At 32.1% G+C, this 26,137-nt stretch overlaps 1 protein-coding gene across 1 annotated transcript; it reads left to right on the top strand.

Annotated features, from left to right (window-relative positions):
* The first annotated feature begins 2,104 nt into the window (after window positions 1-2,104).
* LOC143048599 (inactive serine/threonine-protein kinase TEX14-like) lies at window positions 2,105-25,013 on the top strand. Its single transcript, XM_076222382.1, has 7 exons — window positions 2,105-2,168; window positions 11,023-11,147; window positions 16,873-17,007; window positions 17,892-17,944; window positions 19,235-19,293; window positions 21,243-21,368; window positions 22,209-25,013. Exons 1-7 carry the CDS (start codon window positions 2,118-2,120, stop codon window positions 22,308-22,310), a joined length of 651 nt encoding a protein of 216 aa, XP_076078497.1. The 5' UTR covers window positions 2,105-2,117; the 3' UTR covers window positions 22,311-25,013.
* The last annotated feature ends 1,124 nt before the right edge of the window (window positions 25,014-26,137 follow it).

Raw genomic sequence — 26,137 nt, 5'->3', positions numbered from 1 at the left:
TCATGATGTATAGAAATAAATTCTAATCAGCCAGTCTCGTCCCCATGAAATGGCAGCTTCTATAGATCTTCCTAAAGCTTGAAGCAATTGTTTTGAAAAATTAATTTGTCAGCACTGAAATTACACTGTCATATGCGAAGAGTCTTATTTGACTATGTTGGGTATATTCTGGAAGTTCATTCATATAAGTTAGGAATAGTGTTGATCCTTGCAGCTGGATTGTGCCCTGTTGGACACGGCTCTATAGCTGATATCACTGCCTGGTATTTTTTTATGATGATATGTTTTCTAAAGGTACTGTTTGATTTCTGCTTGAAAGAAAAGATTCAACCCAGTTTATTATTTTTTTCTGATATGACAAAGTATTTCATATTGAATAGTCTTCTCTTGTGTGTAGTTAAGTACTTTGACAAAAGCTTCAGCAAAATACAAGATTATAATAAAGATGTACTGTCATTCCGAGTTTGTGGAAACCATCATAAATTGGCAGATAGTTAAATTGTGCATGCAGAATCAGTAGAGGCATTGAAGTCATTTCTACAAGAACACCGTACAAGAAATCGGCGGCCTCGGTCTGCTTCTACCAATACGCGGCCACCATCAAAAAGTTGATTATTTTGCCACTTTTAGATGCGAATTTAAAATTTAGACAGACAAAAATAAGTATGATTTGAATTTGTGCTATTCATCATATGTACAATGAATTCAAAAACATATTGGCGTTGGTCTAGTTCCTCTCATGCAGGTAAGTCTTGAAGCATTCAAGACTACCTGTATTGGTGGCAATATGTGGTAGGGCATTCCAGTCTCGTATCCTCCTTGGGTAAAAAGATTCCTTCCGCACTTCGGTCCTACTGTACTGTAGTACAAGATGGTACTTGGTATCCATTGGTGTTGATGTTTCTGGATAGCCTATCTGGTGGAATGAGAGTATTACTGGTGTCAACTTTCACCATCCCGTTGGCAAGTTTATACATCATTGAAAGCCTTGATGTACACCTACGGTCTTCGAGGGTTTTCCATTCTAGTTGGTTAAGCATGTCACTAACAGATGATGTGTTATGATATCTGTTAGTTATATATCTGGCTGCTCTCCTCTGTACCATTTCCAGTCGGTTTTTGTTGTTTTGTTGATAAGGATTACAGACTGTACATGCATATTCTAGAGTCGGTCTTACAAGTGATTTGTATGCAGTTTCTTTTATTCAGTGTTGTTATTGGTGTTCAAGTTACGTCTGAGGAATTATAGCCTATGGTCTTGTTTGCCTTAACACATATGTTTCACATGTGTTAATTCCATTTTAAATCGGAGCTAATGGTACAGCGTGAGCCAATTACGGTACTTTGCAGAATTAAAAGATTCGAGGGTGTGGCCTAGTATATAATAGTCCAAATAATAGCCTTGCAAAAACGTCATAATTATTTGGACTAGGTGTGGCCATGCAGTACATTATTTGATTTATTTTGATTGATTTGATTTATTCTTTTATAATAGGCTTACGTTTTCTTGAATCGTGTTTAGATTTTTCACGCAGACACTGTGCATAGTTTGTTCCAGTCAGGAAAATAAAAATTCATAGTTGGCAACCACTTATAAAATTAAAAAAAAAAAAAAAAAAAATATTTAGCTCAGATCCTTTTTTAAGTTTTCGATGCTATCCATCGTTTTTTTATTTTTTTTTTATAAATTTAACACTTAATTCAGAATATTATTTTTAATCAAATACGATTCCAATACGGTATCAGAATACTTTTTTTATAGTCCGAGATTACTCTGACATCCAACGGCTGTTTTGCCAGACAAGCTGGGGTCCCACGGCCCCAGCTTGTCTGGCAAAACAGCCGTTGGACGTCAGAGTAATCTCGGACTAACTTTTTTAGTGAAAAAAACATACCGGCTCCTTTTTTGAAATTGAATGGTTGTTCCCTGAATAATATTATTATTAGACTTTCTTTGTCTGTATTTGTATTTATCTTCTTTTTCGATTATAGATAAAGGATCTTAAAGGGACCGACAAAGAAAAAAAATGCCTGTGTAGTCTACAATTTTTTATTTTTTTAAATAATCCCGCCAAATATTAATTTGATCACATGATATCCATGTGATTTATTCTAGCATGGCAGCCTCCATGAGTGTTGCCAACGCCGCAGCTAACGGCGATTTAACGGTAATTTCCAGCATAAAGAACCGACTTCAGTTAATACTCACAATAACAATCTGATGTATATTGATTATTCGTTTCGCCTCAAAGTGAATAATCCCGAAGTAGCGACTAAGGAGAACAGAAGGTGGTTGTCAATGTAAACCACTATTAAAAATTCAAAATCAACAGGGTTAAAATCGAAACTATAACAACTCGTCCCACTTTCGAATCGCCCCACCTTCTAAAGAGTCGCCCCACTCTTGTTTACCAGCCCTGAATGCTCTTAATTGTTTACGAACTAAAAATAAGGTTATGTCCCATACACCATTATAAGTGATAAGTTATATGATTTGCTACTGACCCCCTACAGATCCATCAGGATAGAGAGTTAGTAAAATCCATAGGGGATGAGGTTGTAGGTCGAGTCCTCTTTGAATGTTACTCACCCACTATGGATTTGTAAGGGATTAGTAGTGAACTGTATAATTAATTTATTGCACGCAAGACTTTTCCTGCTGCTTTTTGTAGAAAAATAAACAAAGAAATACAACAAAATCAATAGACAACGTCACCATTAACCCTCTTGATGCCGGAGAGACACATATGTCCACACAGGCAGTGCAGGAGGGACACATATGTCCATAGTTTAATTTATGCAAGCTTCTCATCAATGCTGTATCTCTTTCAATTAACCCTCTTAATGCCAAAGCGACACATATGTCGTTCTAGGGTTGATGCCAAAGCGACATATACGTCGTTTGGGGGTTTGATGCCAAGGCGACATATATGTCGTTTCAACAATAGTATATACTATAAATCAAAATTTTGTAATCTTCACTTCAGTAAATAATTAAACCTTTATAACATTGTTGACCATCGGTCATCTTAGTGTATTTTGAAGCAATGACGTAATATCCATGACGTCATTATGACGTTATAATTGTGACAAAAGTAAATTGAATTTTCTTTCTCAGAAAAAAAAAACACGTTAACCAGCGGCAAACGGCAACGTTGGTTTTTATATTTGCAGATCTTTGCAAGCACATGACACTGGTGCTGAAATTTAGTGATCGACATAAGAGCTGGAAACACAAGATAATTGAATAAAACCGGGTCACCCTTTTTTTTGCATCGTTACTTATTAGACTTACATAATTAAAAACATTTTATTGACGCATTTCCGACATATTCAATAAACTGTGTGTTGAAAAATGACTTATAAAGTTTCGCACATTACGTATGTTCTAATATTAATGTTTATGTGTTTATCCTCTAAGACAGTCCGAAACAGGAAATCGGCCCGTCCACTCATGACAGAATAATGGCACAAGAAAACTCGATTATTAACACTGAAAAGAATGTTAAGATTTGGAGTTAGTTGAAAATTTAGAAAAACACTAATTTTCAGCATGGAACTAAACAAAATTCACCTTAAATGATCGATAAAACACACACTGTTAATGTTCACATTTTCCTATCTAAATTGAGTTCCTTTTATCCAAATGGTGTTTGATTGATAAGCGACAAATAATTGCAAGTTGACTTTAATTTGATAAACTAAATTTCATATTTATTAGTTTTCGCCCATTGGAATTATTCCTTTTGATGTTTAAAGTGTTCTTTATTATTGCTAGCTTAGTTCCTGCTATGAAGGCGGAAAGGGTTTATTCATTTTTTTACAAACATACGTTTCGTAAACTTAAGACTTTTATTTGTCTGAATCCCGTAGGAGAAATATTTATAAACATTTATTTTAGGACTGAAATCGTGTCACTATTAAACATTATATATATATGGTGCATTATTGGCGGACATTTTCAGTCGACTTCACATAATTGATAGACGAAATATTTAATTTTAAATTTTAACTAAAGCTATTTTAAAACTGAATTTACGATTAATTAATTGCGTGTCATTTAGTTCAGCGACAAATATTTCATACTTATAATTATAATATAAAAATAAGGGGATTTTGTTTAACTGCCAATGAACATGATGAGACAACAATCAAAGAACGTTGAAATGAAGTGGATGTTAGCAATTTTGCAGGCAACCATACGGCCTTCAACAATGAGAAAAAAACAGTACAACTAATCGCCTACAGAAGGCCCTGAAATGTAAAATGGGAAACAATTTAATCGAGAAAATGAATGGCCTAATTTATAATACTATATTTGGCTTATTCATACTCGTGTATAACAAATAAGTATTAATCATTTAATTGAGAGGGAAAAAATGAAAATTAACGAATTTTAACCTTTAAATATTTGTAACGGGTTCTGTATTTCTATATCCAATATGATTTCTAGGAGACTGTATTGCTCAGGGACTATTCATCTATATTAGCATCAGCTTAATTGAATTCCATATAGACCCTTTACAGATCCTTATTTAAACATACAGCTTCATGACATTATTTTGGTATCTTTTAGCCATGCATGCATGCCTGCAACATCTGTAACTAGCTTGAAATTTTAAAGGCACCAGTCTTTTTTATTTGAAATCGGACTTTTCCGGATTTAATAGAAGCTAGGGATTTGAATTTCACTAAACGGGAAACCAAAGACCTGGTCATGAAATATTCATAACCAAATTATAGAGAATAAACTGATGGAACAATATGTTCTCTGAGTGTTTGGCATTCATTTTTGAAATTTAACTTAAGAGGATCTTGTCGATAAAATAATTCTCTATTTATCTGTGCGATGATTCACACTAAAAAATCCAAAATGAACACCCATTTTTTTTTGTCATTCGTTAGAAGACTTAGAAGAGAACACGAAAAGATATATAAGAGGAGACACCCTCTAATGGTACAATTTTGTTACACAAAACCAGCAGCGGTTTTTAGGCCTTTAAAATCTGGACCTATTTTTATCTTTTGATTCGGATAATGATGTAACATATACAATTAAGAAATAATATAAGTTGTTTTGCACGTAAGGAGTACAAGAAGTATGAATACTAAAATTATTTTAAAAATAGTTACGGGCAATACTTCCTTTCATACTGTTTTGTATTTGCTAGGTTTTTGAAATGTATGTGGTTCTTCAGAAATTTACACAAAAGGAATTTCGTGACCTTCATGTTATTTTTTTTTATATAGGCCAACATCAAAAGACACAATAAATTAAAAAAAAACATTCAATACGTAATCACATCTACAAAATGTATAAAACTTCATAAAGTAAGTAGTCTACAAAATGTATAAAACTTCATAAAGTAAATAGTACCGTGTCGAGACGGGGATAAATTCAAGCCAGTCTGGTGAATTTATCCCTACACATTATATGCAAGAAAAAAATGTGAGATATATAAAAAAAAAAAGGCTTCTGCTCACATGTTTGATGTATTCAGACAGCACAGGACAATGATATGAGGCTAAAATATCCCGACATTATTCGCCTCCTTTTGTATCGGTAATTGTTATATCAAAATGTTACTTATAGAAAAATAAAAGTTCTTGGACATGGATAAAAAAAAAACCGATTATAACTGACGCTTTACTACCCTTTTAGAAGAAATGATGTACGAACCCCTTTCATACAGTGGCGAGAAGAATATTGTCACGAACAACTTTGTGCTATATATTGCATTTTTTGAATACATTTTATAAAGTTATTTCTATTTGTTTATCAGGTTATATTTATCATTGAACAACTATCTTTTACTGGAGATATAAACACGATTTTTTTTTTATCCTGAAATTTGCCATATATTTTACCAAAATTGGTTTGAAAAATATTATTATAGATGTCCACATCAGTAGAAAATAAAAACAATCAAAGATAAAATTATGACCATATAAACAAATGTATTTCCGGCAATTCCGTGTCTTTCAACAAAAGGTTTGGTAAAAATCCGCCCATAAATACCCTAAATTATGTTTTTAAAAACTGTTATGATATGAAAATATGTAGCAAAAAATTGTAGGCGGCGCATAATACTAAATGTTTCTCTCAATTAAAAAAGATATTTTTATAATTGCACGAATTCAACAGCATTTTGAAAAAAATATCAGTTTACTTCACACTCCTTGGTCCATCAAGATGCAAATTTGTATAAACAAATTTTAATCAGTCAATATAGAATTATCAAAATGTTCTCCAATCTCCGGCGCAGAGCTCACATCCGTTCCGTACTTACTACGTATCACTACACTAAATATGTATTGTAGTGTACTAAGTATACGGAAAGGAAACGAGCGCTGTACGGAGATTGAATGTTCTCCTGGTCACCGCACTTGTGAATGCCGTTCGTGTAGAAAAAACTACTTTATAAATCAATATGAAAAAAAATAACGCCAAAAAGACGACGTCAAAAGAATTCGGCACTGGCGACGTCAAATTGTTATTGCCTGTTGACAACGTCGAAACGTTGATTTTTTTAAATCTGGCATCAAGAGGGTTAAAAGACCAAAGATTAGACAGTGTTATGTTTTTCTTCAATGGGTCCAAAATGTAACGGTCATTACATGTATGTCGTGACGTCATTTATCGAATAATGTCATTGTTTGGCATGTTACGTGACAGATGTTGAGCTGTCGTATTTTCCAGCATATAAAATGCAACCTTGAAAAATGTCGACAGCAAGAGGGTTAACAGTAGATGTGACGTCATAAAATATCCATAGGGGGTCACCACATGACGGCGCTAAACCAATCACAACGTGATATTTTACCAGCAGTGTGATAATGCTACATGAATAAAATGGAAATCTGTCCCAGTTGACCTGAGAATCTGATATGCATGAACTATTGATGTCAATTTACAACAATAGACAACTTTCGAGTTCGATGCATTTCCATCAAAAACTCTGGTTTTAGTGAACGTCATTTGTGCTTAAAGGGGTGTCGTCACTTCCATTCCAATGTTGAGCCAGTGGTTGGAAAACAATAATCTATATTGTACGAATTATTCGGCAAATTGAATTCTCAAAATTGACAATCAGCATTTCTGTCATTAGGGTATTGTCATTAAGTACATTTTGTACCTACAGAACAACCATTATTTCTAGTTTATCCTGCATAATGACGATCACTAAGACGCTTGATGAACGTAAATAGTGCAGGGATACAGGCGACCCCCTCTATCTGGTAAATGACATCATAAAGACCGTATAATGGACAAGTTTTTTCCGGTGACGGATGAACTCGAAAGTGGTCTATTACTTTTCCATTGTGGCTTCAGATATTTGATATGAATTAAAACAGTAAGAAAGCCAAATCAGAGGGTGATAATGGGGATACTTTCATGACGAATATAAATGGTAAATTTCTTGCCATAATCATATAATGTTAAAGGTAATTTTTGGTGCATGACAAAAAAATGTGCACTTCTTTTAGACGATAAAACAATCGAATGAGTTAGAGGAATCACATTAATTTTTTTTCCAAAAATAAAGGTAACGATAATTATTTAAGACCTCTGTCGAATCACAGTAAGGATATTTTGACAAATCACGGTAAAATTTTAAATCAGTTTGACTCTAACGGTAGCAAAAAAAGGCTGTTTGACGCCTGATGGTAAAGGGTATTACTACCCTCAAATCAACTACAAGGTTGAAAGTTGAAGAATATTAAAAATTCAGGTTTTAGTTTAATCCATACACCTTTTGCCATGTTTTGCTATTTGTCCGCCACTACTGGCCATCACACAGGTTCCCGTAAAATTTGACATCATAATACAAAATATCTAACGCCACAAAGGTAAAGTGGTTGTTCTATGACCTCAATAGTTCAAGCTGGACATATATTCAGGTCAGCCGGGCAAAGCAATAAGGTGTAATATGAGGCAGGCATTACCTGTGAAAGGGGACGAAGTCTGTATGAATTATTTTTTTGCAACTTCAAAGTCTGTTAAAAAAGAAACGGAAATACCGTAACGTTTCCAATTTTGGTTCTGTTGTTAGGAATTTTACTTGTGACGTTCTTTAAGTTATGACATCATGTTCAATGTAAACAAAGAAACACGATCATCAAGTAATGTTTGTTCATATCAAAGAATTATTAAAATGAGATTGCTATTGTGTTCCCTGAGCAGTTCCTATATTCTACGAGACTACTCAAAGTCTCATGAAAACAAGACCGGAAGGAAGTAGATTTCTGAGCAAATGCAGGAATAAAAAGAAGTGACCAAAAAAAAAGTTAATGTTTGACAGGTTTAAGAATATCAAAAGAAAAGATAGACCAAGAACATCATCAAAATGTATGCTGAATTTTGGAAGACATCTAGGATTTTAACATTTTGTGCCATATGAATCCTTAACTCAAGAAAGAATGGATTGACTTTAAAATGTGTGCTTGTACAAATGTATATTTTTGACACTATATACATGTACATGTATATTTAATTATGTTGGTTTAAAACATTCAGAAAGAATCTATACTACTAAAGGAAGAGATCAATTTCATTGAGCCCCTAACTCCTCTGAAACCATACAGAGTTTGAAATATTTGTGAGATATCAAATTTTTTTTTCCACAGAAATTGTCAATTTTTGAGAAAATTTCCCTATTCAGAGAATGTTCTTGATCTGTGTCTTATATGCCTTCACACATACTTGAGGTCACTGTATTCTTGCAAAAATCTAACTATGGGACAATTGTGTTGATTGAAAAGAGATTTACCTCTTTATTATAATAACCAATAATCAACAAGTTCCCAGGAGTACCTTTTACTGTTTACATAATCTGTACATTCCGTCTCTGTCAGGCGCACCATCAAACGATGCTTTCAGGATTTGCTATATATATATACTGGTGTTGTCAACTGTTAACTGGTTAACCGGTTAACCGTTCGAACGACCGAATACCGAATACCAAAAACGCTAACCAGTTAACCGCATGGTATTTTGACCCCGGGTTCACTTTTTAGGGGGTTCAAAATACCATATGACACCGGACTTTTTTCAATGTTGATAGATTTAATGTAAATTTGTATTGAAATCATTAAATAGTTAGATTTTATTTTAAAATTGTCGTCGTGGTAATTAATTTGACAAATCAATTGTTCAGTAAATTGATTGCTATTGTTAATCATAATAACATGAAATTAATTAGAACTAGTCTCTCAGCTCGGGGCATGATCTTAGAGACACATAATTAGTTTACATGTTTTTTTTAACAGTAACTCTAAACCAGTAATGCGATTAAATTTTACGACTTACTTCATTATTTCGTTTCTGATCTAATATTGTGTAAACCTACATCTAAACGTGCAAACTCTGTAGTGAAGGGCTTAGTCTTACTTTGAAACGAAATGCTAACTCAAAAATTGTAAAATGAAAACCAATGTGAATGTACACAATGTATACGTGATAGTACGAGTAACATGCAAACAAAGTAAAGAAACAGGCCGTACAGTGACCTATAATAGTTGTTAATTTCTGTGTCATTTTGATCTCTTGTGGAGAATTGTCTCATTGGCAATCATACCACATCTTCTTTTTTTTATAATTAATCATTCAAATTGAAACACTCCACATCATTCTCGGTGACAACAAGTGAAAAGGAAAGAATAATCAGTTTCAGACATATTCAATTCTACGAGATCAAGAAGTTTTATTTTTTTATTTTTCAATCTGAAGCTGTTACACACACTATTGTTGATACGGTGTAGTTGATTATTAAAAGTCAAACTTCGCCAGGAACCCACACAGACAAGCCTTAAAATGTCAAAGGACAAACTTCAATTCTAAAAGCGTAAATTTATGACTTGGATGAAAGGTTTTCAAATTGACACTCATACCACATCTTTTATTTCTATGTGTAGGGTACTATTGATAAGGGCTTTCAAGCACCAATTCAAACTACCGGTTAACCGGTTAATCGGTCGAACGATTATCCGAGTAACCGGTTACTCAAAAGTGTACGATTTGACAACACTAATATATACACAGATCAATATCACACCTGAACTTCGTCATTATACAGGAATGACACTTTAACCCCGAAAAATATATCTACATTTTGTATGTAATCAGTAGTTTCCGGTTGTAGTAAGAAAAGCAGAACGGGTTCAAACAACATGAACAAAGATTTTTCAAAGCAAAGAAAACTGTGCATTGTGACCTTACAATCAGCATGACTTTGTCAAATTATAATACAAATACTATAAATATCCAGAGTTAAAATGAGGCTTAGATCCTTTAGTTCAGCCACAAAGCTACTTGTCTTGGTGTGCAATTCTAGTATTTTTAAAATGAGAGAGAGGGTTTCCAAGAATAAAGCAAATGTAAAGAGCAAATTTAAAACATAACATTATTACACTGTTCATGTATAAATATACACTTGTATCAGAGATTGACCTTTTTTTAACGATTAAAATCTATATATATGCAGATTGAATCAAATAGGGATTTACAGATCATGTGAGGTGCAGTTGAATTAATTTTTGAGAGAATTTTATACTAATATCAATGAAAACAATTGCAATCATATCCCTCAGAGCAATCATTGCTCTTTGATTAACTCTTTTCTTTTGGTTGAAATATAAATCAGATAGAAGTAAGTACAATATGTTATTCACTATAGTAACTATATATGAAGTTTGTTTTCTGGTAAATATAATAAAAAAATTATTCATGGATGCCATAGATTTGTTAGAAATTTACACATGGCCTTAACCTTGTTATTAGATTTCTATCCAGAGTGTTTGTGAGGGATACAATTAACAAATATCACAGCCAAGGCCATCATGGCCATGTGTAAATTAAAACAAATCTATTCATAAGATATTTGCAACTTCAGGTCATCTAAGACCTTCATCAATGAGCAAAACATATACAGCCTAGCAAGCTATAAAAATCTGACCTAACAAATCATACAACAATTGATTTGCCTACAGTAATCTTATAAGTAAATGTATTATCTGTTTCAGTATGCTAGACAATGTGTAGAAAATGGTGGAAAAGTAAATGAATACTCGAGAGATGGCATGACACCATTAGCTGTAGCCTCTTTCTGGGGATATGCTGATATTGCAGAATTCTTACTGGAAGTAGGGTAAGTTGTATCTCAATCTAAATGAACCCATAGACAGACAGATATGGAACACCACAGCTGTCTTATGTGGAACACAGATATTACATTATGTTGTTTTATTATAACTTGATGGTATTTTGTCTTTACCTGATATAATTTTGAAAAATATGTAATAACATTTTGATATTATAGGGTTATTGCATGAATATTGGGGAATATTGTCCCGAGTAGAATTTTATATTGCACGAGCTTGCGAGTGCAATATATGTTCTACGAGGGACAATATTCCCTAATATTCATGCAATAACCCTTTTATTGTATAGCAATATAATATTTGAAAGTAAAAATTGGTTTAAACTAAGATTTAAACGTTGATGACGTCATGAATTTTGAAGATTTATTGCACTAGTGCAATATTAGAATTTATTGCACGCTAACTTTTGGTTACGATCTGTGGGAAATATTATATTGCTATACAATAAAACTCAATATGGAATAGTCATTACTTCATGATATTTTGTTATTACCGGATGTGGTATCGTATTGACTTGATATAGTTTTGTCATTACTTAATATGGTTTTGTCATTACTCAATGTGGTTTCACCATTATTTAATGTGGTTCTGTACATGTCTTCAGGTAATTTGGTTTTAACACTTGTAAGGAAAAATATTTCTGGAAAAATTTGCTATGTATTTTAACTAAACTAAAATTTTTAATCAAGAACAGTGTAATTAAAAGATATGAGGGAAGAATAGTCTCCAGCATAAACTTGCCCCCAACCTTGAAGTAATTGCAACAGACGATTTTCAAGTTTTAATCTTTAGCATTATACCCCAAATATACAAAGAAAAAAGTCCAACAAAATCTTACTTGAGGAAAACTATAAAATTTGATTTTAAAATTCCTATGGAGATTTGCATTGAAATGAGCGATAACTCTGCAAAAAGGCAGACATATCAATAAAAATTGTTACAAAATTACAACTTTACTGCTTTATTCAACAGAATGTATTGATTCATAGATTTTTTTTTGTGCTGTCATTAGTATAACAAACAACTCTAAAGTTGTTTTCATATCTTTTATCAAGCTACAACCTAGATTTCATAATTCATTAGTTGACCATTTATTAGATTTTTCAGCATCATCATCGTAATGTTCAGTCAAGGTAAAGAATCTCAAATCTAATAAAACTAATAACAATGAATAAAGCATATATTCTTCTTTTTGTGATTTAAAGTTTTTAAAAAAAGGTAGATGCTGAACAACATGAACAAATATAATTTACAGATATAAACAATACCAAATATTCACATTAATTTTTCAAAATGGTATCAAAGCCATAAATTTGCAATTTCTTTAATGAAAAATGTTCAAAAAGTTAAATAAAATACCCATAACACTTAAGTTTTAGACATATCATGAGCAGAAGTTAATATAATATAGTCAAATACGAACTTATAACCCCATTAAAGTATCAATATATACTTTGTAAACATGAATTTTAAGAAAATCAACTAAAAACTGAAGAAGGAAAAAAAGACTAATTTTTTGTGGAGTTATCTCCCTTTGCAATGTTAATTTCCATTAGAAATTAAAAATGCTGATTTGAGTTTTCCTCAAGTTAGACTTTTCTGTGTATATTTGGGGCTTAATGCTATAGATTGGAACTTAAACATTTTCTGTTGCAATTAGTTTTGAGGTTCAAACTTAGTTTGACTGGACTAAAATTACTGTGAATTTTTTATATACATGGTATATATTTGAATTTTCTCTAAATTAGCTTTCGATTCATAGTTAACTTATTCTCATCAATTGGCGTCCGTTGTCTGTCGGCCGTAAACTTTTACAAAAAACTTTTCCTCTGAAACTAGTGGGCCAAATTTAACCAAACTTGACCACAATCATCATTAGGGTATTTAGTTTTAAAAATGTGTCGTGTGACCTGGCCAAGCAACCAAGATGGCTGCCATGGCTAAAAAAAACAGGGGTAATGTGTAGATTTTGGCTAATATCTCTGAAACCAACGCATTTAGAGCAAATCTGACATAGTTAAAATTTTTATCAGGTCAAGATCTATCTGCTTTTAATTTTTCAGATTAATCGGACAACCCTTTGTTAGGTTGCTGCTCCTGAATTAGTAATTTTAAGGAAATTTTGCCGTATTTGGTTATTATCTTGAATATTATTATAGATAGAGAAAAACTGTAAACAGCAATAATGTTCAGCAAAGTAAGTTCTACAAATAAGTCAACATGACCAAAATGGTCAGTTCACCCCTTTAGGAGTTATTGCCCTTTATAATCAATTTTTAACAATTTTCATAAATTTTGTAAATTTTTATATGCCCGTCAAAATTTTGACTGGATATAATATGTTATACAAATGTCCGGTGTCCGTCCATCTGTCTGGCGTAAACATGTCGCACTGTAAATTAAGATTGACTTATCCAAATTTCATGAAACTTATTATAGTTGTTTCTTATGATGGTCAAATGATCTGTATACTTTTTGGTGAAAATAAGATTAAAACTTTTTGAGTTACAGCACTTTGTAACTAAAACAGGGGGGTGTTTTTTTCACATGTCGCACCGTATATCAAAAACGATTTTTGATTATTGCTTAAAACTTTACACAATTCTTAGTTATATTAATCTTAAGATCTATATACTTTTTGGTGATGATTCAAAATTTCATTAGCTCACCTGGCCTAAAAGGCCATGTGAGCTTTTCTCATCACTTGGCGTCCGTCGTCATCGTCATTAACAATTTTTCAAACATCTTCTCCTCTGAAACTACTGAATGGATTTGAATGAAACTTAACATGATTGTTCCTTAGCATATCCTGCACAAAATGTGCGCTTCGATTTTTGATCCGTCAAAAAACATGGCCGCCGTTACTTAAAATAGACCATAGGGGTCAAATGCAGTTTTTGGCTTATATCTCAAAAACGAAAGCATTTAGAGCAAATCTGACATGTGGTAAAAATGTTCATTAGGTCAAGATCTATCAGCCCTGAAATTTTCAGATGAATCAAACAAACCATTGTTGGGTTGCTGCCACTTAATTGGTAATTTTAAGGAAATTTTGCAGTTTTTGGTCATTATCTTGAATATTATTATAGATGAAGATAAACTTTAAACAGCAAAAAAGATCAGCAAAGTAAGATCTACAAATAAGTTAATATGACCAAAATTGTCAATTGACCCCTTAAGGGGTTATTGTCCTTTAATGACAATTTTTCACATTTTGTTCATCATATTTGCTAACTTTAAAAAATCTTCTCCTCTGAAACTACTGAATGGATTTGGTTAAAACTTAGCATGGTTGTTCCTTAGATTATCCTGCACAAAGTGTGTGCTTTGATTTTTGATCCGTCAAAAAACATGGCTGCCGTTACTTAAAATAGAACATAGGGGTCAAATGCAGTTTTTGGCTTATATCTCAAAAACGAAAGCATTTAGAGCAAATCTGACATGTGGTAAAAATGTTCATTAGGTCAAGATCTATCAGCCCTGAAATTTTCAGATGAATCAAACAAACCATTGTTGGGTTGCTGCCACTTAATTGGTAATTTTAAGGAAATTTTGCAGTTTTTGGTCATTATCTTGAATATTATTATAGATGAAGATAAACTTTAAACAGCAAAAAAGATCAGCAAAGTAAGATCTACAAATAAGTTAATATGACCAAAATTGTCAATTGACCCCTTAAGGGGTTATTGTCCTTTAATGACAATTTTTCACATTTTGTTCATCATATTTGCTAACTTTAAAAAATCTTCTCCTCTGAAACTACTGAATGGATTTGGTTAAAACTTAGCATGGTTGTTCCTTAGATTATCCTGCACAAAGTGTGTGCTTTGATTTTTGATCCGTCAAAAAACATGGCCGCCGTTACTTAAAATAGAACATAGGGGTCAAATGCAGTTTTTGGCTTATATCTCAAAAACGAAAGCATTAAGAGCAAATCTGACATGGAGTAAAAATGTTCATTAGGTCAATATCTATCAGCCCTGAAATTTTCAGATGAATCAAACATCCAATTGTTGGGTTGCTGCCACTTAATTGGTAATTTTAAGGAAATTTTGCAGTTTTTGGTCATTATCTTGAATATTATTATAGATAAAGATAAACTGTAAACAGCAAATATGATCAGCAAAGTAAGATCTACAAATAAGTCAATTTGACCAAAATTGTCAATTGACCTCTTTAGGAGTTATTGCCCTTTAAAGACTTTTTTCACAATTTGTTCATCATGTTGACTTACTTTAAAAAATCTTCTCTTATGAAACTGCTGTATCAAATTCAGCCAAACTTAGGCTAAATGAGTTTCAGAGTTTCAGAGTATCTAGTATAAATTTTATATTTCATTTCCTTGTATGTCAAGAAACATAGCTCCTATGGCTAAAATAGAACATAGGAGAAAATGATTTTTTTTTTGCTTTTGAAGAAAATAGGACGATTCAAAGAACATTTAAATAAATTGAAAAGCCAAAATAATCATTGATGAGAGATTAAACCAAAAAAATTCAGGTGAGCGATTCAGGCTCTTGAGAGCCTCTTGTTTTTGAGTTATTGAGTATTTTGTAAAAAAAGGGGGAGGGGTTTTTTACATGTGGCGCTGTATCTCAAAAACGATTTATGATTATTGCTTAAAACTTTACACACTTTGTTATACTAATCTAAACATCTGTATACTTTTTGGTTTTGATTCAAAATTTTATTTTAGTGATATTTAGTTTTTTTGAAGAAAAAAAAGAGGGGGGGGGGGTTGATATGTCCCCTTGTATCTCAAAAACAATATATGGTTATTGCTTAAAACTTTATCAGAAACTATTTATGATTATTGCATAAAACTTTCACACAAGGCAACGGGCGTAACATGCGCTCATGGCGCATCTGTTTATAACAAAATAATATCCACTGAAACTACTGGGCCAAGTTCATTATAGATAGAGATAATTGTAAGCATCAAGAATGTTCAGTAAAGTAAGATCTACAAACACATCACCATCATCAAAACACAATTTTGTCATGAATGCATCTGTGTCCTTTGTTTAATATGCACATAGACCAAGGTGAGCAACACAGGCTCTTTAGAGACTTTAGTTTATCATGTTTATATATGTTGTGTACAAGTTGTAATTTTGTACAAACTATAAAATCCCTGTACAAATTATATAATTTGTATAAAAGAGGAACGAAAGATACCAGAGGGACAGTCAAATTCATAAATCAAAAACAAACTGACAACGCCATGGCTGAAAAGGAAAACCCATCCCTAATATTTTCATGGCATTCCATCTATGCCATCGATTTTTCATGGAAAAAGGATGGAAATGATGTAAAATTTGATGAAATTCAATGAAATTCATGGCAAATATTTTCCATGGCAAAAATCAAAGATAAACAGACAAACAATAGTACACATGACATAACATAGAAAACTAAAGATTAAGAAACATGAACCCCACCAAAAACTAGGGGTGATCTCAGGTGCTCTGGAAGGGTAAGCAGATCCTGCTCCACATGTGGCACCTGTCGTGTTGCTTATGTGATAACAAATCCTGTAAATAGTCTAAATCAGTAGGTCACATTCATGAAAGAAAAGGGGATTATAGACACTACCAACATTTTGTGCACAACATATATATATTCTATATTTTCTCATGAACAAACTTATGCAAAAAAGGTACACTATAATACATGTATAAGTTTTCAGATAATTCTGTTATTTTGTTTTAGAGCCAACATAAACTTGTGCAATAAAGGAACACAATGGACACCACTTCATTGTGCTGCTTTCCAAGGTCATGGGAAGGTCATAATGAAATTGATGGATCATAACCCTGACATGACATTGAAGGACAGTCAAGGAAGGTCAGTTTATTTCACAAGCATGAAAACAGACTGTAGAACTAGCATGGCAAGAATGTCCTAAAAAAAGTTTGTCTACTCATTTTGTTTTATGATAAAGAGATCAGCACATTTCATCTTAAAGCTTTCTATATGTCTTAAATCCTTTATATCATTTGGCAAATTATTCCAAATGATTAGACCAGAATATTGAAAAGTCTTTTTGAAGTAATTTAGACTTTGGCCTTGGTACATGTATATGAAGATGTCCAGATATTGTTGACCTAAGAGAATTACTATATAGATCACTGCATGCAGTAAATTTACTTGTAAGATAATCTGGCGCTAGTCCATTCATACATTTAAACATTAAAATGGCTTGAAAATATTTTATCCGAGTAAAAATGGTCATCCAATTAAGTTCTTTAAACATTGATATTGATGGATAATCAAAAGGCTTATTCAAAATTAATCTTGTTGTGCGCTTTTGTGGTTTTTGAATTCGCTTAATGTTGCAATTTGCGGTAAAACACTATATGGTGCAACAATAATCAATTATTGGTAATATATAACTATTATAAAAAAGGATAGGACCTTTGCGAGGTAAGTATCATATTAGTCTTTTTAGCAGGTATAATCTGCTTGAAAATATTTCACATACTTTATCTATGTGAATTGACCATGATAGATTTTTATCAATATGGATACAAAGAAGTTTTTCCACTTCTACATTGTCAAATGCAGTTTGATTTTGCGATAATACACACAAGACATTGTTACAATTCTCAAGTTTTCTCTCAGATCCCATAAGCATACATTTGGGCTTCTTGTTATTTATTATCATATTGGTTTTAGCACACCATTCAATGCATGTATCAACAATTTAATGTAATCGTTTATTGTTTCAGGACAGCAATTGATTTTGCATCAGCATTAGACTCAATATGGCCATTTTTTGCTGGTAAGTTAAATCAGTGTTAAAGCAATTTTGGCAAATGATATGGAAGTGATCTTGTTCAGCAATGCTCATGTGAAGAAAAATAGAGAAAACCGATTGAAAAGTATTTAAATATTGCTTACAACATTCTACTTGATGTGGAATATACTTTGTTCCAGTTTATTTTCACTCATCTGACAAATTTTGTCTTCATGTGATGTTTCTAACAGTCATCTTACTGTAGTTAAATGATAAATTTGTTTTTTAATTAGAAATAAGAAGATGTGGTATGAGTGCCAACGAGACAACTCTACATCCAAGTCACAATTTGTAAAAGTAAACCACTATAGATCAAAGTACAGTCTTCAACATTGCAATTGGCTCACTCTGAACAGTAAGCTATAAAGGGTCCTAAAAAGGACTAGTGTAAAACTATTCAAACAGGAAAAGCAACAGTCTAATTTATATAAAGATTGAAAAACCCTTATGAACCACATCCACATACAATAACCACTGAACATCAGGTTCCTCATCTATAATGTTCTTTTCTAGAAGCAAAGGTTTTTATGCCCCACCTACAATAGTAGAGGGGCATTATGTTTTCTGGTCTGTGCCCCCGTTCTTCCGTCTGTCTGTGCCCCCGTTCGTCCGTCCGTCTGTGCCTCCGTTCGTCCATCCACTTCAGGTTAAAGTTTTTGGTCAAGGTAGTTTTTGATGAAGTTAAAGTTACATCAACTTGAAACTTAGTACACATGTTCCCTTTGATATGATCTTTCTAATTTCAATTCCAAATTAAAGTTTTGACCCCAATTTCACTGTCCACTGAACATAGAAAATGATAGTGCGAGTGGGGCATTCATGTACTATGGACACATTCTTGTTTATGATGATCTATTTTTGTTTGAAATGCAATGAAAGAAGGATAAGATACTTAGGCAATTATAAACCATGAGTAAAAGGAAAAGACACACAATAAAAAACACTATGGAAACAAAACATTCAGCAACAGGCTTCAAAACATATATACTTCAAATATTTCTTAAATTTTCTTTGATAAAATGACACTCTTTGTTTGAAAACTTAGACTAAAAATAAAAATCATACAATAATGTCAGGAAAGGGTGATTAAAAAGTTTAAAGAAAGTAAAAATTCATGATTATATTTACTCCAAAAAAAGTACAATCTTTCAAAATGGAAAAGGATTAAAAGATATCAAATTAATGATATTTACACAAGCTAAAATATGATTTTGTTATTTAACTGGGTCTTACAGTAAAAGTGTATTTTTTTACTTTGGTTTTGGTTATTTTCAGCTGCAGGATGTAGACGTACTATGAAGTCAGAATTAATACAAATGGATATTGTTAAAAAGGTATAAATTGTTAATTGTATATGTTACAGGCATTTTCTAAATTTAGGAATTTTGTAAAATGACTGAAGTTTTAGGCATTTTCTAAAATGCCTAAAGTTGACAGGCATTTTACAAAATGCCTAAAAAAACCTAGTCATTTTGTAAAATGCCTGAAATTTTTAATGACAATTTCACAAATTGCCTGGTCTGTTAAATAATTTCAGGCAAATTGTGTAAATATGAAATATATGAAGGCAATGTTTGGCTGTGATGGTAAGATAGGACTATTGTCATCATCACTACCTCAAGAGATTCTTGGGTCTTTACAGACTGAGGAAGATCTGATTCAGCATCTTCAAACCTCTGATAAGCCAGATGAGATAAGCAATGACAAGCCAAATGAATTAAGCTCTGATAAGCCAAACAAGCATGACGAGGTTAGCCAGCCTAATGCAGCATTGAATCTATCCGAATTTCAGGAAACAGAACTAGATGTTCATGTGTGTGCCGTGTGTGAAAATCCATGTTTTTTGAATATCCAGTGTTCGACTTGTGCAACAATACATACATGAGCTGTGTTCAAAAGAAAACATGTCTGATACTATTACTTGTCATCTGTGTTCAAATGAAGAGGTTATCAGAAATGAAAGAAAGCTTGCATCAGACTCCATGACAAAACAAGCTGTCAGGATGAGAAATCTATCAGAAAGAATTTTGACAGAGGTGGATGTAGGAGCGAATGTGTTAGTTGCAATTCCCCATGTTGGTTTTATGGCTGTTGTTACTGGAAAGAACATGGTTATCAACAGCTGGGAATTAAAGATGGAATACTACGTGGACTTTACACCAGGAATCAGTTTGAACTGTCTGACAGTAACTTTATTGCTATTCAATCTGTAAATTATGATAATGAAATAACCTTTAGAAAAGCTGTTAGTAAAGTTTCTTTGTGTGATGGTCAGTTTTACACAAAACGTGGATGTAGTGCTTGTGGTAAGACTAGATGTAACACTAAGCGTTGTCTTTGCAAAAAGTCAGGACAAATGTGTAACATTTGCTGTCATCTAAACATTACATGTAGCAACAAATAATTGTCATCTTCAGTGTTAATGTAAATAATTTAATTACAATTATAAAACTGTAACTGTTTAAATTGCATGCTATATGTAATGATAGAATAAAATTATCTATTTGATATTTCCAGTCGTTAAATTTTGAGTACATTCCATTCAGTTTTAGTCTTTTAGGCATTTTGTAAAATGCCTTACATTTTTTTCAGGCATTTTATGAAATGCCTGAAAAAAACAGTCAATTTGTAAAATGCCTAAATCATGCAGGCATTTTAGAAAATGCCTAAAAATTTCAGTCATTTTACAAAATGCCTAAATTTAGAAAATGCCTGTAACATATATATATTGGTTGTTTTAAATTAATATAAAGTATATGTTACCATAAACAAAACCATACATGATGATTGAGTTCAGCATATGGTCTTCAACTTTTAACGTAATCCAACATCAAACTGGTTATTAGAAAAGCACTTATAATAGTTGGCGTTAGATAAAACTGACACCATGTTTTTGGTGGAATTTTTAAACCTTCCAACCACTTCATTCCAGATGACTTTAACAGTACTGTCCTAACTTTTGGAGTGATTGTGATTAACAACCATTGCACATAGACTGAGTAATCTATTTGAATGGGCTAAGCTGAATATGACAGATTTGACTTGATATGGTATACTTGTCTTTGTAATTTCTCATGGTTTATGTTTAAAAAATGATAGTTGACCCCCTAGTATGGTTGAATTCAGTTTTGATAAATATGACAGTTGAAATGTTATAAAATATTCATGCTAGGACTGAAAAATGCAAATATTTTATCAAAAAGAGGTTACAAAAATGTCAGTTGCATATTTATGCTTTGATTTACTGTTCAATAGTAAATAACTTTAATACTGATATTTCCAGGTTAGCCAAGATGATCCATCAATTGCTGTTATTCCAAGATCAGATTTTGCTCATTTTTCCCGACCAGGTTCTGCTTATGTAATGAGATCTCAACCAATGAACGGACCAAGTACAGACAAATATAAGGTAAAAATACATTAATAGAATGAGAAATATATGATTCATTTGTTTTATTGTTCTCCATTTAAAATGTAAATGAGTGAAAATTAACTCTTGCTTATCTTATGTCTACTATTTAGTTTTAAATTGAGAATGGAAATTTGGAATGTGTATTTATTTTGGCTACAAAATGAATATAAACATGCACCTAAATAATCTGTCATCAAGAGCCAATGTACGTCAAGTTTATCGAACAAGCACAACCCAAGGGACAGGGGATCAGTCTTTCCCAAGACCTGAGCAATGGCAGGCAAAACTATAAAGCAATCAGCAAGTTTTAACAGTTTTATACAATAACAGATCTAAATAATGATAATGTCATAACAATAAACAAATAATTAAAATCCAAATGTTCTAAATTATAAAGTCACTAATCCAAAATCAAAGTAAAGTTGAAGGTTCTAAATGTCCAAAGTTACAGTTCAATTAAAATAATTCCACTTAACATTCATTATCACTTGAAGTCCAAAGATTGGTTGAGTTGAGTTGATCTAGTTTTAGTTTTTTTCCCTCGTATTCATGGTTTAGTGATCAGCATTTAGTGTTTGTGTTTTTCATAGATATCATAAATAACAGGTTCAACTGTATTTGGTGAATAGAAGGAATTTGAAAGGTGTACATGGCAGAGTTCTACCTTGACCTCAACTCCCTACCAAATACTTTATATATTCTAAAACATTATCACCATGTGTTTAATTTCCATCACATTTTATATCGGGAACTACAAACAACAAAGTTCTGATTGTTTTTATCTGAAGGTTAATTGTGATCATGTTGTAAAATTATTCTTTTGTTTTTTATAACCAGATTGAGGCTGCCCAAACAGGTGATGTCTTAGCTGGGACACCTGATGAAATGAACCAGTGGGACAGACGAGGGAATCCATCATTGTCCATGTGGAGAAGTTGATGACATTATGTTAAAAGTCAGCCATCCGTCCTATTACCAAGCTTCATACAGTACGTTTATAAAACAATGTAATTATAAATGTAAAATGGTAATATTGAAGCATAATTTATAAAACAATGTAAATTGTGATATGGTAATATTGAAGCATACATTCCTGTCATCATTTACATACACATAAAATACATTTTATATATTTTTATGTATATAAAAAAATGTACTAAGATTTATTTATACAGTTGTTTATCATAATATTTATATTTGTTTCTGTATGAAGGTGACACATCATGGTTTTTTCATGTGTTGTTTATTGTGTTCAAACACTGGTGTGATTAAACAATTGCCAGTGTTAGTTTTAATCATCTTAATTATAATCAGATGGTTGATTTTGTACAAGCTGTTCAATTTGCAGTGCACTTTGTAGACAAGACAAGACAATAATTTATTTCGTATGTAAATATATCAAATAGGAACTATTTCACGGTATTCATCACAAATACAGATCTTTTTGGCAAGAAAATCTAAATTGCCAATGACTGTTTTAAAGCATTATAAAAAAACAAATTGTCATAGTTTTCTCATATTTCACTAATATTTAATTCAGGGATGATTTTTGGTTGTGTATTATTATGAGGTTACTGTAGCCAGTGTTTTCTCTTCAAAGTCTTGATGTAAACGAAACATGTTGTATGTAAATTTCAGTTTGTATTGTTTTTCACAAAAAAATAATTAAGAAAATACTTAAGTGTTTCTACTGTAAAAGTCTGGTATAGTTAGCAATGTTGGTGGAGTGTGTATTAACTTAAGATGGACCGTTTTATCTTTGATCAATAGGTGATAGATAGTACAACAATGTACACTAATTGTTAAGTTAGATGAAAGTGCAGATTCATATTACCTTATAAGTTTGATTTTTGCCACATTTTCGTATGTTAGTTTTATATATTCCAATATACAAGATGCCTTCTTGTTATAACTTGAGTGGAAATCTTGTTGTTATACAATGAATGGTTCAAAGGGAGGTAACTACAATGCTGACTTGCTGGTTCTGTAGGTGAAATGTTACATGTTTTTAGTATGAAAAAAACTTTATTGATATGAGATAATTTTATTTAAAAAATGTTTTTCTGAACTGCGCCTTAGGATAGGAAAACATTTTGCAAAAAGAAAGAAATATTTATGGTATTTATTTTAATTGCAGAAATTTTATTTCTTTCAAAATTTAAACAGTTTGATTTATATAGGCAAATAAATCTAATGATAGGATTGTGTAATAGATTGAATTTTAACAATTGGGGACAGTGTTTTGTAAAAATCTAGGTCATTGTCAACAATAAGAGGAGTTTCACATTGATGTTTTTATCATTTTTTGTGGTTATGAATTACATTGTTAATCTTTGAAAATTCTAAAGACTAAATGTAGGTTATTGTCCATGTATCAAAATTTGGATTGTTTGGTCATTTTGTTGAATTTTCTTAAACCTCTGATGTTTTTGCATAAACAGTAAATTAAGGTTAACTAAGGCAACAATAAACAATAAATGGGCATTACCAAAAAAACCTTAATTACATGTGAAAAATATTGTTTCAATTTCAAAGCTTTAGAGAACTTTGGTATATCATGTGAAAGTAAGTTTACATTTGCTGACCTTTGTTCAATTTTCAAATTGTGAAACAAGTACATTTAAAAGTATGTAAAACACAAAGTTTATGAAAGTGTGAATTTCCAAAGACACCTCATTTTCTAGGGGAAAAAAACCTTACACAATCGGAGAGAGTATTATGGCATCCTCCATTAAATTTTAAATGCAGAGCGAAATAACTTATATGTTGTGTTCTTTTCAATTATAGAAATGTCATAAGATTTTTGTTCCTAATTCGGGGGGTAAATCTGTACAATTTGAAAGTTTCAGAATTAGTCTTGTGATATCATTCTATTATTATGAGGTCATCATAAAAGAAAACTGTAAATAAAGGCAACAGTAGTATACCGCTGTTCAAAACTCATAAATCCATGGACAAAAAACAAAATCGGGATAACAAACTAAAACCGAGGGAAGCGCATTAAATATAAGAGGAGAACAACGACATAACACTAAAATGTAACACATATAGAAAAAATCCCACGAGAATAACAAATATAACATATATATATAACATCAAAACCAAATTCATGAATTTGGGATAGACAAGTACCGTGACACGTCTTATCGCAATGTGAATTTACACTCAAAAATAAGAGAAAACAAACGACACAACGTTATAATGTAATACACACAGAAACGAACTATAATATAACAATGACCATCTGTTGTTGAACATGCATTATTGAGCTAATATTTTCTCCCCTGTACATGCATTGACTACCCATTAATGATTGCAATTAGTTTTATGTAACATGTACATTTTCAAGCATTGTAACAGAGTAAATAATTTACTGTAATTTTGCTAATTTACTGTGAACTCATGCCAGTCCGAAAGTACAGATATCTTCATTAAATAATATTTTCTGATTGGCAGTTACTGTTTTCTTGGTTAGTGCCTTTTAAAATACAGACAAACCATTTTTATTGATTTTTTGTTTATTCTGTAATAAAATTACAATATCATATATTTATTGTTGATGTATTTTTTCTGCACATACAACTTGCACTGATTTAGATAGAAATCTATTACTGGAAGAAGATAATAAATTGGTGTGTTGCATATATGGTTTTTATCTTTTTCACCACAAGTGGTGTCTGTGGCCAAGCTGTCTTAGTAGTTCAACTACGGTGTTTAACTCCATCTTAATTGACTATATATCTATGATTGACAGTTTTCCTACCTTATGTGGGTGATTCTGTCAGGGCACTCTTGCTTCCTCCACCAATAAAATATGTATGGAGCTTAATTGGCCCTGCCTCTCAGTCCTGGTTTATTGACTTTAAAACAATTTTATGATTAGGTTAGTTATTAGGAAACCACTTATGCTAAGTGATATTTGGAATGCAGTTGTTTTGGCATTTGGATATCTTGTCTCCTCATATTTGTTTCTGTGTAGCTTTAGTCATAGTTATTTGACTGAATATTTTTCATAAATACACGCTTTTTATTTCCATCAACTTTATACTTTATACAGCCATTGAAAAAACACATGTAACGCATACATGTTTTTCTTTTTTACCACATGGGGCCTAGGTAGCCAACATAGGCGCATCTAAGGGGGGATAGGCCCAAGCTGTTTAAGTAGTTCAACTTTTATGTCACTAGCCTGTTAATACTTAGGTTATGATTTTAAGTCTCACACGTGGCAGTGCATTCTACTCAAAACTGAAATGTAGGAAGGATTGTCAGTTTTCCAACTGAAGGTCAATGATTCCCTCAGTGCATTCTTGTGTCTTCCACTAATATAGTTTCTATGAAGCTCATGAGGCCCTGTCCCCTCAGTCATGATAAATTGACTTTAAAATAATTTAGTAGTGTAAATGCTGAGGTCAGTTAATTGAAAACAACTGATGGCAAGTCAATGATATTTGGTATGCAGTTTTTGTCGAGCCTGCAACTTTTGTTTCAGAAAGCTCGACATAGGGATAGTGATCCGGCGGCGGCGGCGGCGTTAGCTAACTTCTTAAAAGCTTAATATTTTAGAAGGTAGAAGACCTGGATGCTTCATTCTTTGTATACAGATGCCTCATGTTACGAACTTTCCGTCAGTCTCATGTCCAATGTCCTTGACCTCATTTTCATGGTTCAGTGACTACTTGAAAAAAAGTTAAGATTCTTTGTAATGTTAAATTCTCTCTTATTATAAGTAATTGGATAACTATATTTTGTATGTGCGTACCTTG

The sequence above is a fragment of the Mytilus galloprovincialis genome, chromosome 10, assembly GCF_965363235.1.
Source record: "Mytilus galloprovincialis chromosome 10, xbMytGall1.hap1.1, whole genome shotgun sequence".
In the NCBI taxonomy this organism is placed as follows: Eukaryota; Metazoa; Mollusca; class Bivalvia; order Mytilida; family Mytilidae; genus Mytilus; species Mytilus galloprovincialis.
The sequence above is the reverse complement of the archived record's forward strand: the minus strand, read 5'-3'. Positions and strand labels throughout refer to the sequence as shown.

What these genes read in the sequence shown, in the direction of transcription:
- LOC143048599 (XM_076222382.1), top strand. Translation starts at nt 2,118, where the DNA reads ATGGCAGCCTCCATGAGTGTTGCCAACGCCGCAGCTAACGGCGATTTA. An exon ending in CAGCTAACGGCGATTTAACG is followed by an intron (nt 2,169 to 11,022) that starts GTAATTTCCAGC and finishes TATCTGTTTCAG; the next exon opens with TATGCTAGACAATGTGTAGA. An exon ending in AAATGGATATTGTTAAAAAG is followed by an intron (nt 19,294 to 21,242) that starts GTATAAATTGTT and finishes TGATATTTCCAG; the next exon opens with GTTAGCCAAGATGATCCATC.